This window comes from Rhamphochromis sp. 'chilingali', assembly GCF_963969265.1.
Source record: "Rhamphochromis sp. 'chilingali' genome assembly, chromosome: 19".
Classification (NCBI taxonomy): domain Eukaryota; kingdom Metazoa; phylum Chordata; class Actinopteri; order Cichliformes; family Cichlidae; genus Rhamphochromis; species Rhamphochromis sp. 'chilingali'.
The window spans coordinates 34,150,767-34,165,895 of NC_137946.1; the positions used below are offsets into that span (position 1 = coordinate 34,150,767).

At 50.2% G+C, this 15,129-nt stretch overlaps 3 protein-coding genes across 4 annotated transcripts in view; 1 reads left to right on the forward strand and 2 right to left on the reverse strand.

The window, feature by feature from the left end:
- fam53c (family with sequence similarity 53 member C) overlaps nucleotides 1-1,569 on the reverse strand; it is a 9,992-nt gene extending 8,423 nt beyond the window's left edge. The window contains exon 1 of the mRNA XM_080867942.1: nucleotides 1,495-1,569. The gene's annotated coding sequence lies outside the window, so the exon portion shown is untranslated. The remainder of the gene's footprint in view (nucleotides 1-1,494) is intronic.
- Nucleotides 1,570-5,752: 4,183 nt separating this feature from the next.
- slbp2 (stem-loop binding protein 2) lies at nucleotides 5,753-11,665 on the reverse strand. Of its 2 annotated transcripts, XM_080867959.1 has the most exons (10): nucleotides 11,535-11,665; nucleotides 9,529-9,699; nucleotides 8,141-8,302; nucleotides 7,959-8,039; nucleotides 7,750-7,830; nucleotides 7,427-7,570; nucleotides 7,164-7,334; nucleotides 6,906-7,068; nucleotides 6,656-6,782; nucleotides 5,753-6,284 (listed from the first exon to the last, which is right to left on the reverse strand). In XM_080867959.1, the coding sequence occupies exons 2-10, from the start codon at nucleotides 9,579-9,581 to the stop codon at nucleotides 6,226-6,228; spliced, it is 1,041 nt and encodes a 346-aa protein (XP_080724085.1). In that variant the 5' UTR covers nucleotides 9,582-9,699; nucleotides 11,535-11,665; the 3' UTR covers nucleotides 5,753-6,225. The 2 variants fall into 2 exon arrangements, with proteins under 2 accessions (XP_080724085.1, XP_080724086.1); XM_080867960.1 differs by lacking the exons at nucleotides 9,529-9,699; nucleotides 11,535-11,665 and adding an exon at nucleotides 8,736-9,509.
- On the forward strand, nucleotides 11,597-14,103 carry zmat2 (zinc finger, matrin-type 2). The gene is made up of 6 exons (XM_080868013.1): nucleotides 11,597-11,644; nucleotides 12,620-12,719; nucleotides 12,799-12,922; nucleotides 13,275-13,348; nucleotides 13,469-13,614; nucleotides 13,695-14,103. Exons 1-6 carry the CDS (start codon nucleotides 11,627-11,629, stop codon nucleotides 13,836-13,838), a joined length of 606 nt encoding a protein of 201 aa, XP_080724139.1. The 5' UTR covers nucleotides 11,597-11,626; the 3' UTR covers nucleotides 13,839-14,103.
- Nucleotides 14,104-15,129: the final 1,026 nt, after the last annotated feature.

A 15,129-nucleotide genomic window follows, 5' to 3' on the forward strand; every position in this document is an offset into this window, starting at 1 on the left:
ATCAGCGTTGCTGCTTTACCAGGTGTAACAATTAAGTTTAACATCCATGAAAACAGAATTTATTAAATTTAATGGAGTTAGAAGTTAGCAGGAAGTTAGCTCGCTAGTTTCCATCTAAACATGATATTGCATGTTCTGACTGAGAGATTTTTGAAACTAATTAAAACGTACAGCTCTGCTGCCACTTCCAACATAAATGAAGACAGGAAACTAAACAGCAGTGGCGTTTGTAGGGTTACTGAAGTTGGGCTAGCTGGTATATAATGATGTGCTACGTGATTGCTAGCGACACAGCTATGTTAGCATAACATTAGCACAGTGAAGCTGGAGGATGAACACCAACTTTTTTCCACTTGATAAAAGTTAACGTGACGGATTCTGGTGGTCAGGGACAAATGCAGTCACATAGCAGGATGCTGTACACGGGCCAAACTTCAGTCAGGAGAACAACTGAGATCATTCATCCACAATACGAGGTTAGTCATTAATATACTGCAACAACATGGGAACAGAGCAGCTGCAGAGAATTCAGCATTAATGAATCAATGTTACAGAAGTGGAGGAAGCGCAGTTTTTGGCTTTCCCCATATTTCAACAGTGCTTCATCTCCTTGCTGTGACTGTCGCCATAATTTGCAGATGATTATGGTTGTAGCCGCTGCGATGCTTTTGACCAAAACAGGCGCAGCTTGATGACATCATCAACATGCGCTATCGCGATAGAGCGATATAGTCAAAGTCTCTATCGTTGGCCAAATTTATATCGTTTCTAGCGCCTGAGCATTGTCCGACAGATGTTGAAGGACCTCAGAGACTCTGTGCAGCACCTTTACATGTGTGGCTACAGACACACATGCAGAGAGCTTTAGGTGTTCGCTTGCTGTGGGACATTTAACAGACATGTCCGCACCATCAAACAGCTGACAGCTAAACAAAACCAACAGCTGCTCTAAATCTAACGTTACGCCATGTTTAGTGGCCTAAAATCACACGTCTGTGACACACAGTCACACATCATATGAGAGTTTATCCACTAAGTGTCAGAGGCCACTTCAAGCAAAGTTTCACTAACAGCAGCTCTCAGTACAGATGGACGTCATCGGAGGTTTGGAGGTGACTTTGGACTAAGATTGATGACACACGAGAGTTTCTTACTCCTGCTTTATTGCTAAGTGTTGATATTACTCAAATATGTTTAAACACAGTGTGCAGACAAGTGTGGACTTTCCACAAACAGCAGCAGAAGCAGCTGGCTGTGTCCTACAGTGGCCACCGTAGCAGGATTGTCCACGTGAATTAGGAGGAATCATCTGCAATCCACTGACATCCAGTGGTGAGACTTTACACCCTGACTTTGTATCAAAGTATCCTGACTGTCAGTGAACACACGGGCCGTGACGGCGTTCAGACTGTCGCTAACAAAAGTACACTTCCTGTCTCTGCTCTGCAGGTGTGACAGTGACCTCACAGGTGAGGCTACAGGTGTGCCACTCACCAGGTACAAGTCCCCTGGCTGAGCAGGGTCGCCTTCCAGAGTCTGCTTCCTCAGGCTCTCCACCAGCAGCGTGACCACAGCATGGTGGCAGGGGACGAGGGGGGAGACAGGGGAGGGTGGCCGGGAGGAGGAGGAGGGGCCAGGTGGAGGGGAGAACAGGGGAGAGAGGGGGGAAGGAGGAGGAGGGAGGGGAGAGTTACGGCCGTCTGTGTGTCCGTCCGTTTGGTCTGTCTCGGGACGAGAGAGGGGAGGAGCTTAGGGCTGAGACTCCTCCTTAAGGCCTCAGGGCCACGTAGCCCCACCCACTCTCACAAGAGCATCATCTGTCAGCCGTTGCTGCAGCAACACACCTAGAAAAGGCACACACACACGCAGGTGAAGTTAAGCTGAAAAACATTGACAACTCTATCAGGACCAAAGCATCAAACAGCTGATGTTGAGAAGAAACAGGAAAAACACAAGAAAAAGACGACCACAAACAGCACTGGGAACCAGTCCCACAGTCAAGTCCCTGTTTGGAATTGTTCGTCTGTGTGTCTATTGATCCCGCTTATCAGTTCTGGTTGCACTACAATCAGCTGATTGCAGTTCACGTGTCAGAGGAGGAAAACAGGTCTGCAGCGTGTAAACGGACGTTCCTTTGACTTTTCTAGTTTAAAGTGGAGACTGCATCACACACCGTGCTAATGCTAAGCTAACGAAGAACCCAGCACAGCAGCCACAGCCTGAGCTGAAGGTAGCAAACAGCCAGGCTCAGCTACCTGCTCGTGTTTCTGCAGTAGAACACAATAGAAACTGAAATATCCTTTATTGTCCCTCGCTGTGCAAATAAAGTGTTTTTTCTTTGCTTTGTGCTCACACAACCCGTCAAAAGGGGAGGAAGACCTGCTGCTTCCAAATAGAGCACATTTCATAATGTTGTAAATCCAAACCCATCATGGATTCATGATTTGAATCCTGGGTTGTGTGAAATCCCAGAAACACACCTTAGACAAAGTGAATCTGTGAACTAAGGTGTCGGTCTGTTAGGATATGTTGCGGTGATCCTCGGGTTGGGGGATTTGTGTTCATACTGGAGGGCAAAATTAAAACCAAGATGGACAAGAAAAGTTCAGGTGCTCAGTTTAGAAAAAAGGGAAAAGAAGAGGAAGAGAAACAAAAGATGCAGGTAAGCAGACGTGTGATTGGTTCAGGATGACCTGCCATGATCCAATCAGAATACTTTATAAGGAAATGATGTGGGTTACAGTTGCTCCAACATGAAATGGTAAAAATAGCAACAGTAACAGACTAAACTCCAAACAATATATACAATAATAGAATATTAATTAGTCATTGTCAATTGCTGATTCGTCGTGTTCTCATTGTATGATGAATTATGATGGTTGTTTGGATACTATGCATACTCTCTCTCTTCATGTGTGTGTGTGTGTGTGTGTCGGCGCTGACCACTGCTGACCTGACCGCAACAAAGAGGGGAAATTGCTCCAACATGCACAAATATTTGACCACACAGAGTGCAATTAGTGATGGTGGAGACAATAACCTCAGAATGACAATCAATAAACTCTTCATTTTCACCCCTATAAGAGACATCGAAAAACAAAAAGACGCCACCAAGAAGAAGAAGACCCCCGTGGACAGAGACGAAGCACAAAAGAGACCCACGAAAACATCCACAGAGTGAAACGACTGACAGACTAAAGACTGCCTCAAAGACGCTACGACCAAACAGCCTGAAGAAACCACCATGAACGACTGGAGGAAGCGCATCTGAGACCCGACAAAAACAACAACAAAAAAGACTAAAGTGTGAAAAGGAGCTCACAGAGACTACAAACCACCTGCACCGCCGTCGAGGCGACATAAAACCACCCAGACCCCCCAAAGCCACGCAGGAAAACTGCAGAATAAACACACGAGGCATACCCACATAACAACCAGCAAGAGCCAGGACTAGACATTCAATCGGAAAAGAAATGTCAAAAAGAGCAAAAACAAAAACCTGACAACAAAATTACAAAAAAATAACCTCAAAAGGAATACAAGGTCCCAGAGATTAGTCTGGACCGCTCATCGCATGAAATTAGACTTTAATTATTATGTCACACAGTTAACACTCATAATAATAACAATAACAGTTTCACTCCTTCATGTCGTTACTCTCCAGTTGCAGCCTTGCATCAGTGCTGTAACTGAGTACCGTTACTCGTGGACCCCCTGGGGCTCCTGTAAACCAGGTCAGGGGCCAAGAACAGGGGACCATCACCCCGTCATCGGGGCGGAACCCCGGGGTCTGGTTAGCGCGGCTCTGCTGGGGGAATATCGGCTCCGGGTACATGCCGATGACCGTGAGCCGAACCGAGCCGAGCCGGGCTGACCGAGGCCGCCGGGCACCCCCGACAGCTTGTTAGCTTGTGGCTAAGCATCCCATTGCTTTTAATGAGGGATGCTTTCCGCCCGTGTACCTGTCGGCCCGGTGGGCGGTGTGTTTGCGGAGGGTTACTCCATGAAAAAAAACACAAACCCCGGTTTGTGTTATGACGGCGGACCGTTACATCACCAGCAGTTCACCTGAGCCGTTAGCTCGCTGCTATAAATAACAAGTCATCCCGTTATTCCGCTCAAGGTCGGCACAATAAACTCAGCCATCTTGCTCGGAGGATGGGAGCCGCTGAGTGACGGCTCTGCCTCCTCCACCGCCTCCCGGACTCCGGGGGCCCGTGCCGGGCTGCTAGCAGCGAACAGGGCGGCAGTTAGTAGCTAACGGCGGCTAACGGGTTAGCTGCTAGCTGACCCGTTAGCCGCCGTTAATGGTGTCACAAACAACCCACGAACATCAATGATGCTCCCGGTGTCTGTCCCGCCTCCGGCCATCACCCAGGCCAGGGCCGTCCGCACACACCGGACCCCTCACAGGCCCATGCTCAGCAGAACCACCGCAGGCCGTCAACAGCGATCGGAACAGCGGTGCTGACGGCGTGTGGCCGGCCCGAGAGCTCCCGGAGCGGCGAGAGGGGGGCGACACACGGCGGGATGCTGCGGGACGGAGTCGGACACACGTCCCGCTCTCTCCGGCCCGGCGCAGTGCTTACCTTGTCGGTTGACGGGGTGAGGCGGCTCCTGTGGCTGCAGCGGGCCGGCGAACGGCTCTGTGTTCGGTGTATCGACCCAGTATTATCGTCGAACACAGCGGACCGAAGCGGGAATCTAACCGCGCGGAGCGGGCATCGCAGGCTCCGGCACTGAGCCGCACATCTGCCTGGATCGGTGTCCGGTCTCCGTTATTAAAACATAATAATAATAACGAGGACTGCGCGCGCACACGCCCGTGAGCGGCGGGCATTCATAAATAACAGCTACGGTGCCAGCGGAGGAGGGGCGGGGCTTCAGCGCATCACCGGCACCTGCCGTTTATTTACGTCTGATCCTTTGATCCGGTCCGCAGTGCCGCCGCTCAGCACAGCCGAACCTGCCGCACGAACCCGGGGCGAATCTCCGAGAACGCTGCCACGCGGGGCATGACGGGAGCTGGAGTCCGCGGAGGCTTGTTTACCGCCACAGCTCGCGTTAAAGGGCAAACCCGCAGAAACTGCGCGGACCGGGCCCGACCGGAGGAACCTCGGAGAACCGTGCAGACACCGGGACATTAAAAATAACGAAAAATGAGTAGAAATGGTGAAGAGAAAAGAGTAGAGACTAAAAAGAAATAAAAATACGTGGTTGAAACTAAAAATTGATTCTATTAATATTACATTTTTGAAATCTGAATATTTTAAAAACAAAGAGGAAGCAAAAAGACTTTGTTAAATAAACTGTACAGTGAAAATAAATTTGACAGACTAAAAGAAAACTGTTAGAGTTAAAATCTAGTTTAGAAATAAGGAGTTCATCTTTAGGGTTTACTTTTTTTTTTTTTTTAAAAACAAAAAAAAAAAAAAAAAAAACACGTAAAACCTGATAAAATGCGTGGATAGTCAGACCGAGTAAAAATCATTTATGGATTAAAAATAAATTAAATTTTATTCAAAGCTGCATTTTAGAAGCAAGAAGTAGATTTAAACGAGCCGCTTCATCTTATTCTGCACATTTAAGGATTTTCTGTGAAAACAAACAACCCAGATGTTCTGATGGGACAGAGAAGATCAACTCGTGTTTGGAGTCCAGGTTCTTACAGCTGCACACCCTCAGTGAACACCTCTGCATGTCCAACACTTTTATGGAGGGTAGAAGAAGAACGAGTCGGCCTGTGGATCAGTAACACTTTATTTACGCCTTTATTAATCACATGGTTCAGCTTTGCTCTTGACAGTCAAGCAGCAAAAAAAGTAGGAAGAGTAAAAAGAAAACTCAAACACAAAGATGGCCGCTCCCCTCCACTCAGCAGGGGGTCGTTTTTGAGAAAAAACATGGCGGTGCGGGGGGGAGGAGCCTGAGCCAGACAGCAGAGCACGAAGGTGAAGGTGGAGCAAAGACAACAAAGTGACACCAAAGTGAGTCGATACAAAAATGAGTGCAGAACAGGTGAGCAGTGCTTCATGAGGTCGAACGTTCAGGTGCATCCGAGTGTTCAGCTGTCCGCCCTGACGACGCGTTCACGAGCAGCCGGGAAACCTCAGCACCTGGGAGGGGGGGTGGCGGCCAATCGGATCCCTGCTGTCGTTCAGTTAATCTTCAGACACATTTAAAAAGACACGATGAGGAAACAAGGGCGAGGACTGCGTCGGGTGGTCAGTACGGGTTCCACAGGAGCTGGTCGGAGAACACAGGGACCTGCTGGTCATCAGAGTCTGCACGGAGAAACAAGATGGCGGTGAGCCGACAAACAGGAAGTGAGCACATGTCACAGAACAAGACCCCGATCGCCTGCCTCAGCAGGTTTGATGTAACCACAGCAGTCCTCATGTGACCTCATGTCCCCACAGTCTGTACTTCAGGACTGCTTCAACTTTTTTATTCCAGTAAAAAGTACTCTGAGTAAGAGTGGCTCCTATTTGTGTGCAAAGCCAAACGAACCGTGCAAGTAAAACAAACACCTGCAAATTCTACTTCAGTACAAATACTTAGTTACTTCCCACCTCTGGATCTGACCAAGCCCCGCCCCAAACCAGCCAGCAGGCTCGCCCTCAGGAGTCGCCCCCTGCTGGCTGAGTTACCTCACCTTGGCCGTGGTCCGTTTCCATCAGGAGGTGGAGCCAGTCGGTCATGCTGTCATCGGTGGTCAGCTGACTGCTGAGTGAGTAGTTCAGGCCTGGAGGAGAGCGAAGCGCCCGGCGGCTCGCCTCCAGCTGCAGAGAAACAAACAGGAATAAATAAGGTCACCGATCAGCTGATGTTGTGTTTTACAGAGGACGTTAAATAAAGTTAACGCATCTTTAATGAGCCGAAGAATTTGATTGGTGACTGATTACCGGCGACACGGGGACGGCCCAGGCTCCAGGCAGCGCTGAGGGCGTGGCGGCCAGCAGAGGAGACACAGAGGAGACTTTAGAGGATGCTGGAGTCTCCTTCTCTCTCTGCTCGTCTCCAACATTCTCAAAGAGGTCAGAGGTCATCTTCTCCAGCTGACTCTGCCTAAAGAGAGAAAACACTGATGACGTCACAGAAAGGCCTCAGCTGACGAGGATCAGTTTCTGGATAAATGTCAACTGGCGCTGGGTTCCACCTACAGCTGCTCCACGGGGTCCGGCGTGTCGGCGGCATCCGGCTGGGCGCCGGTCGGAGGGTCCCACAGGTGCAGCGCTCGCCTCCACAGACGCACCTGCATGTCCCAGGAGCGCCGGCTGTACTTCCTGTACTTGTTAGGAGTGGAGGGGTGGAGCTTAGGATCCCTCAGGTGTCTGAGGAGGAGGAGAGAAACCAGAGAGGCGTGTCAGCGTCGACGTTTGAGGAACCGTCGTCCGATTCTCGGCGTCATGCTCCGAGTTCTTACTTGGGGACTTGCTGGATGTAGTTCTGGTATCCGCTGGTGTTCTTGCCGTACTGGATCTGTTTCTGCCGCCGTTTCAGAACCGCGGCGTTGGTCTCCGTGTTGGTCGGGTCCGGCAGGCGGGGGTAACAGCGGCTGATGTGGGGCCTTCACAGAGCGACAAATTACACAGGGAACACAGAAACCCAGTGAAGAAGAGGCTCCAGCAGCGTGCAGTGCTGCAGGCAACGCCACAGGCCAACACAGCTCAGGGGCGTGGCCTACTGCCACCTGATGCAGGTTATGCACAGAGCAGGTCAGAACCTCTGAATGTCCCTCGTACTCACCTCCTGCTGTCCACGTCATCCGTCCCCACGGCCACGCTGCTCGTGGACACTTTGAGGATGCAGCGCTCCAGGATGGAGGACCTGAGGAAGAACAGCTGCATGAACACCTGCTGTGGCGACCTTCAGGTTTCAGTCCACGTTTACTGGTCCGCGCAGGATTAGCTGATCCTGATAACGGCTCGTTAGCCTGGATTAAAGAAGCCAAATACCTGCGTGGTTTGCTGCTGATGACTCGCTCTTGTCCTCGCATGCCGCCGGCGCCACGAGGAGACGGGATAGGAGAGACGTTACTGCAAAGAAGAGAAAGGCGTCAGGAGAAACCACGGCCTGCAGAGGGCGCCGTCTCTGCCACGCTACACTGACCCCACCCCTCTGCAGGAGAATTTCATACCTGACCAGGCTGTCGTACACGGAGCTGCAGCCGGGGAGCAGCCACGGCTCGGGGGCGGAGCATCCCGAGGCGGTGGTGGTCAGCACCGGGTCAGAAAGGCTGTTCCACATGGTCGCCGACCAGCCCTTCGTGCAGACACACGACCACGGGCTGAAGAGGAAGCTGCAAGCAGACACACCCGGTTTAGAGAGTCCAGGTGAGACTGACGAGCTCACCTCAGGTCACTGAGCGATTCAGAGCCCTCGAAGGGTCGTTGACCCCCCTCCCCTCGTCAGAGTCGTTGTGATGATGATGGGGGGTTAAGCACTCAGGATTCACACCTGGACTCATCCAGGCCAACGAGTCCCGGGAGACCCCCTCCCCCCTGCTTTCAGCCCAGGTTTCTGTTTGTGGACGAGCACCATGTAGAAACTACATCATTTCCTGTTTCTGTCGCTACGCGAGCGGCCACACGTCTGTCAGTCTCATCCTGAGACGTCAGCACCCCAGTCTCAGCATGCAGATGTTACAGATGTTTTCAGTGGACTGATGGAACAGCTCATATCAATAAACTATATAAAGCTCGACCACACGTCCCGAGTGTGTCCCTGCTCACCTGCAAGCTCAGCCTCGTCACGAGTCTCATTTCTGGACATCACGAGGTCACAGCTCAGGTCCTTCGTCACTGACTCACAGGTTCGAGCTGCTGCTTTCAGAGTTTAAGTGTTAAAGATACGCGTGTGCTTAAAGTCAGTGCAGAGGTTCCAGTCTGAGGCAGCGTGCGCCAAACACTCACTGCTCGTATTTAAACTGACAAAAATAAGCTGTTGGTCTATAATATGTGTGACGTTTCCTCATGAATGGCATCCAGTCATGTTGAGCCACAAACAGCACTCCTGTAACAGGCTGGAAGCACCAATCAGTGTTTGGCAGCGTCTTGAGTTCACCTTTATCTGTCCAGTTAAAAAAAAAAAAAAAAAAAAAGTCTTCTTTAAGAGTAACCTGGCCGCCAGGACCGTGTTCACCGACACACGTAGAGACATTACACAAACACCAAAAACATTGGAAATCAGTTTTTGGCACAACACCGGGAGCCTGGCAGCAAGACCCGGGCCGCTGCAGGTACAGAGAACACAGGTGAGTCCGCGAACTCATACCGAGAGCTGACGTCACGAAGCGCAGACCCAGCGCGTGTTTAAAGAGAACAAACAGCCGGAAACCACACGAGACGAAGCCGCCCGAGAACCTGTCCGCGGTTCGGCTTTGTTCCGTCTCACAGACATCAGCTGCTTCGGCCCGCTCAACTTTACAAAGACGCCAAACAAACGGAACACGAACAGGTGCAGCCTGAGCTAAGAATCCCAGCTGTGATTGGCTGAGCTCAGCTGCAGGTGAGGACAGACACGTACCTGGAGGACAGCGGCGGGCTCTGCTCTGCCGGTTCCACTCTGCTCGCGGACATCTTCGGACTCACAGAACACGTCGGTCCGCACTCACAGCCTTTAATGAGCGGCACCTGGAGCGGAGGGGGCGGGGCCGCGATGAGGGCGGGGCCTCACCTTAGCGCTCCACACCTAGCCCTGGAAAAAGAGCCATGTGTCAGGTCAAACACAAATGCAAGAAGAATCATGCCACTGTGCGATGTGTTCACTGCTACAGACACACATGTGGTAAATGCAGACTACAGATACCACGGCAGTGCCAGGATTGTGAGTGATTGCTGAAAATGTTGAATTGTACTCACTCACTTTTTATTATTATTTGTAAATATGTGTACAAATGGTTGGTTTTTTGTACTGTTTTTATCAATAAATCTCAGCAACAAAGGACCTACACCCATGTGTGTTGATTTCTCCCTAAGATGGCAAACTGAAACACTCCAAGTTGGTGACTTTTGGAGATTTATTTCCCTGGATGATTGAGAATGCATCAAGATGAAACACAAAAGGAAGTTCACAGCTTTTAGCAGCTCCCCCACCCCCTCATTCACACACCCCCACTCCCCTCCAGAATTCCCAGGTAACAACCTAATTTACATATGAATGACTAGCCAATTTAGCTTCCACTTGGCTGAAGCTAAAGCTTAGCTAAAAGCCTACCAGCCATTTGGCTGGAAGGCGGGTTTTAAAGGTAGAAAGGTAGAAGGCTGGGCACTGCTGCTCACGGGGGACTCTAAGTGTTAAAATCAACCTGGTTACACTCCAGCTGGTCCCTGATTTGTTTTATTTTAAAATTCCGTTGATAAACAGTTTTTTATTTCAGGAATTACATTAAATTTATTGCTCTAAACAATAAATAAAGTCAGAAACATATTTACAGCTGATTCTAACATCAGTGCTGCAGTCAGGCCTGTTTCTCCTGTTTCATCTTATTCAGAATATCATAGCGAGCCAGTTTCCTCATCCTATCACTGATACAGTATTTAATCATCCATATTTATCACATTAGACATTTGCGTCTTCAGCACCGCACAGACAGAAGAGCTGCTCAGATCCCCCACACCAGCAGGGGGGCCGGGAGCAGCTGAGTCCCACAGACAGGCTGATAAATGGATGTTGGTTGTGTGAGTGTGGACTGTGAGGTATGATAAATCTGTCATCACTCTGATATCACAACAGGTTTAATCAGTCACCAAATCTGTGCTAACGCCAATCTGACACAAGCCGCTAACATCGGTGCTGCTGCGGTGGGTAACGAGAGCTCTGTGGGCTTTTGTCTCAATCTGACTTCAATACTTTCTCCAACCCATCAAAAACTCTTGAAAGAGCTCATTGATGATCTGCAGAGGAACGGTGTATTTGACGTTTCAGGCTTCAGAGCTCATCCCAGTACAGAAACAACGTGAAGCTCATAAAGGATCTTCTTATGTTCTAACTTTCTGCTTCTTCATTCAGATCAAAGTGAGGTTATTGTACTCGGCCCTGAACATCTTAGAAATATGGTATCTAACCAGATTCTTACTCTGGATGGCATTACCTTGGCCTCCAGTAACGCTGTGAGGAACCTTGGAGTCATTTTTGACCAGGACATGTCCTTCAACGCACATATTAAACAAATATGTAAGACTGCTTTCTTCCATTTGTGCAACATCTCTAAAGTTAGAAATATCCTGTCTCAGAGTGACGCTGAAAAACTAGTTCATGCATTTATTACTTCCAGGCTGGACGACTGTGATTCATTATTATCAGGAAGTCCTAAAAACTCCCTGAAAAGCCTTCAGCTGATCTAAAATGCTGCAGCAAGAGTGCTGACAGGGAAACTTCCCACCCAGCGCTCAGCAGTCCTGACAGATCCTGACGCTGAGCTCAGAGCTCGCTGCCGTCAGTGCTGCAGGTTCGTCGTGCAGACGTGAAGGTCGGTAAACCTGCTGAGACTGAAGCAGCGATGGGTTTGATAAAGGGCCTCCTATCCTCACCTCCTCTTCTCCTGCAGGTGGCGCTCTTTCTATCTCTGTTGAAAAAATGACGCTACAGCGGTTGCTGTCATTTCCGGTCACAAGTAAACAAGATGGCGTCAGGCAGCGGGGTGAGTTTCTGAGCGTTTCTTCTTCTTTAGAGTAAAAACATGAAAGCTCGGCGGTGTGAGCAGGGCGTGTTTCACTCTCGGGATTTGTCGTAGTCGCGGTTGTTACCGGCTCCGGTTCAAGCCGGTTCTCCGTCTTTAGACAGCTGTTTGCAGCGCGCTTAGCTAGCAGCAGCTAGCATGCTAACCGTGACCCTGTTCAGCGTTTCCGGTTTCATTTCAGACGTTTTCTAAACGTTATGCCAGTGCTCGTTAACCCACTCTCTGCTGCTTGGCACTTCGTGTTTGTTCTTGTCCCTCCTGCAGCTCGGCAGCAGATTAGCTGATCAGTGTTAGCCTGTTAGCGCAAGCGGTGTGACTTCCGGCCTGTCAAAATAAAAGCTTCACCTCAAAACAAGGAACTCAGCTCAGGCTCGAATTAAAATGTTTTTTATTTCAGATATAAAGACTTGCTGCTTTTCTGACTTTAAGATGATCTGTATTTTAGTGATAAGCCACATGTTTGATTTGTAGAGAGAGGAGGCAGCAGGTGGAGGTAAAAGTTAGACGTCTTTATTTTCAGAATCACGTTTATTGACCGTGTGTATGCACAAACACATTCAAGGAGTTTGGTTCCGGTTGACCCTCAAGCACAGCAACGTAAATCACAACAATATGTAAACGACACACACACACACACACACACACACGTATATATCTGTCTATGTATATATGTGTAATTATATGTATATACATCCGTAAATACCCAGTCTAAATCTTATATACATAAAATAGAGGATGACAGAAGTTTAGCAGTTAAAAATAAAAGCTGAAGCTCAGACCGTGTTTTAACCTCTGAATGGGGACTTATCAATAATACCAGAAATGATTAATGATTTCATGTCACTGAATCAACGTTTCTGTGGATTGTGATTTCCACTCTGTGATCAGCTCTGACAGGAAGCGCGGTAACGGCAGCGTCTCTCTTTTCTCTTCCAGTCGAGTAAAAACGACTTCAGGCGGAAATGGGACAAAGACGAGTACGAGAACCTCGCCCAGAAACGTCTGGTGGAGGAGAGGGAGCGCGAGCGGCGAGATGGTAAGAACATCAGCCGCTCAGAGGGAGGAGCTTAGGCTTTCACTTTCTGTATTAACTTGTCACATGTTGGCACCTTCAGGAAAAACTGCGCCGCCGGTCAAGCGGGACCTCCTGCGTCACCGGGACTACAAGGTGGACCTGGAGTCCAAGCTGGGGAAGACCATCGTCATCACCAAGACCACACCGCAGGCCGAGATGGGCGGGTAAGACCAGGTTCACACGCCATCGTCTCTTCAAGTTGTCGTGCAGACTGAGAACAAAACAAAAGCTGAACGAAAGCAACCGCTGACGTGACGTGTGATGTCACAAGTCAGCTGCAGCTGCTTTACAGGTGAAAATATGGCGTGATGAAGGCTCACTCACTGACAAGGAGGTCAGTGTCAGGACAAGCTCCGCCCACACTGTCAGCTGAAGTCAGTAGAGCTCTGTTCTCTCACACAAACGTATCTGATGACCTCGCTCAAAGTTTGGGCTGCTCAGCTGCTGCCGCCATTCTCCTTATATAGGCGGAGCAAGGACATACAGGTGACCTTTTTTCTTCCTTTGGTGTTTCAGGTATTACTGTAATGTGTGCGACTGTGTGGTCAAAGACTCCATCAACTTCCTGGATCACATCAACGGCAAAAAACGTGAGTTCACAGCCTAAAACACCTGATCAGAGAGGAGGCTTTTATTTTGAAAATCATGTCACACACATCATTGCTGATGTTCTTCAGTGTGAACAGCAGGTGGTGTGTGTGTGTGAGCAGATCAGAGGAACCTGGGCATGTCGATGCGGGTGGAGCGCTCGTCTCTTGATCAGGTGAAGAAGAGATTCGAGGTGAACAAGAAGAAGTTGGAGGAGAAACAGAAGGAGTACGACTTCGAGGAGCGCATGAAGGAGCTGCGGGAGGAGGTGAGGAGGAGTTTTATGGATCTCGTGAGGCTTTCGGGATGAGCGCGTTCCTCACGGGTGTCTGTGCTGCGTGTCTTTAGGAGGAGAAGGCGAAGGCGTACAAGAAGGAGAAGCAGAAGGAGCGGAAGCGACGGGCGGAGGAGGACGTGGACTTCGAGGAGGACGAAGAGATGGCGGCAGTGATGGGCTTCTCTGGCTTCGGCTCGTCCAAGAAGAGCCACTGAAGCTCCGCCTCTCTCAGGCAGGAAGCAGGTTTCTACCCCGCCCTCTCTACATCAGGCGGAGGTTCGGACTTAGGCGGAGTAGCATCGGCGCTCGTCTTGGACTCTTACTTTGTTATTCACAGCCAGACTTTTATTATGTTAGTCCATTCAGATGTAATGGACTAAAACGTAAAACTTTATTTAAAGCACAGCTCAGACAGTCTGTATCAGCCCCTAGGCATGCTGGGAAATTCAAATTGTAATAAACAGTTTTTGTTTTTTTAAATTTCTGATTGTTGTTTGTGTCAGTGAACGCACCACAGAACCCAGGCTGTTTGTTCCAGACATCAGCGTGACGCTTGCCTTTCAAGAGTGACACTCATTCAAGGTCAGAGGTCATCTTGCAGGAGCTTTCCTCTCCTCAGGAACTCTCTGCAGGAGGGGGAGATACAGGAGAGGTGGAGGAAGATCTCAGCCTGGGCATCTATTGTCTCATGTAGTCTGGAAGATGAGTGGATGACGGGGTGGGTGCAGTTTTCTCTGTGGTGGGGTTGGGTGGACTGTCCTGGGCTCTGTGGGGCCGGGAGGCGCTGCTGCACTGGGCCCCGGTCCGGATGGGCCTGGGCCCCCTTTCCCTGGCGGGTCGTGGAGTATGGGGGTGCTTACTGGGGTCAGCGGGGGAGCTGGCCCCAGGGAGGGGTCACTTGCCCCTCCCTTCCTTCCCTCCCCATCTCCAGCTGCCTCCCTCTTCCCGCTCCACCACAACCACCCACACATGCAGGGCCTTGGAGTAGGGGTGTGTCACCAGGGTGCAGAGAACACATGCAATTGCACCTTAGAACACACATGCATCAACACTACAATGAGCGGGTGGAGGGAGGTTTGGAGTCTTCTCTCACCCCCGTTCTCTGCGGCCTGCTGGAGCGGGGGGGGCTAGGAGGAGTTGGCCGGCCGACTGCGGTCTGGAGTGTGGGGCCTCCCTGCTGCTGCGGAGTCGGGGCGGTCTGCTCCTCCTAAAGGGTAACACCACCTGGGTCTGGGTGCAGTTCCCCCCTCCAGGGGCAAGGGTACCTAGACGCGGTTTGTAGAGTACGCTTGGGGAGTGTGATCGTGTGTACAACGTCTCTTTATGTCTGTCTCCACGTTGGTTGAGTGTGGAGTAAGTGCATATGAGAGCATGAGGGTGGGAATGGATGTTTGTGTCTGTGTGTGCCTGTATGTCTGTGTCTATATGTCAGGTTGGGTGTCAGGCGCCACCTCTCTGGGGACACCTCAGGCCCTCCAAGGTTTGGAGGCCTATCCCCCTACCACC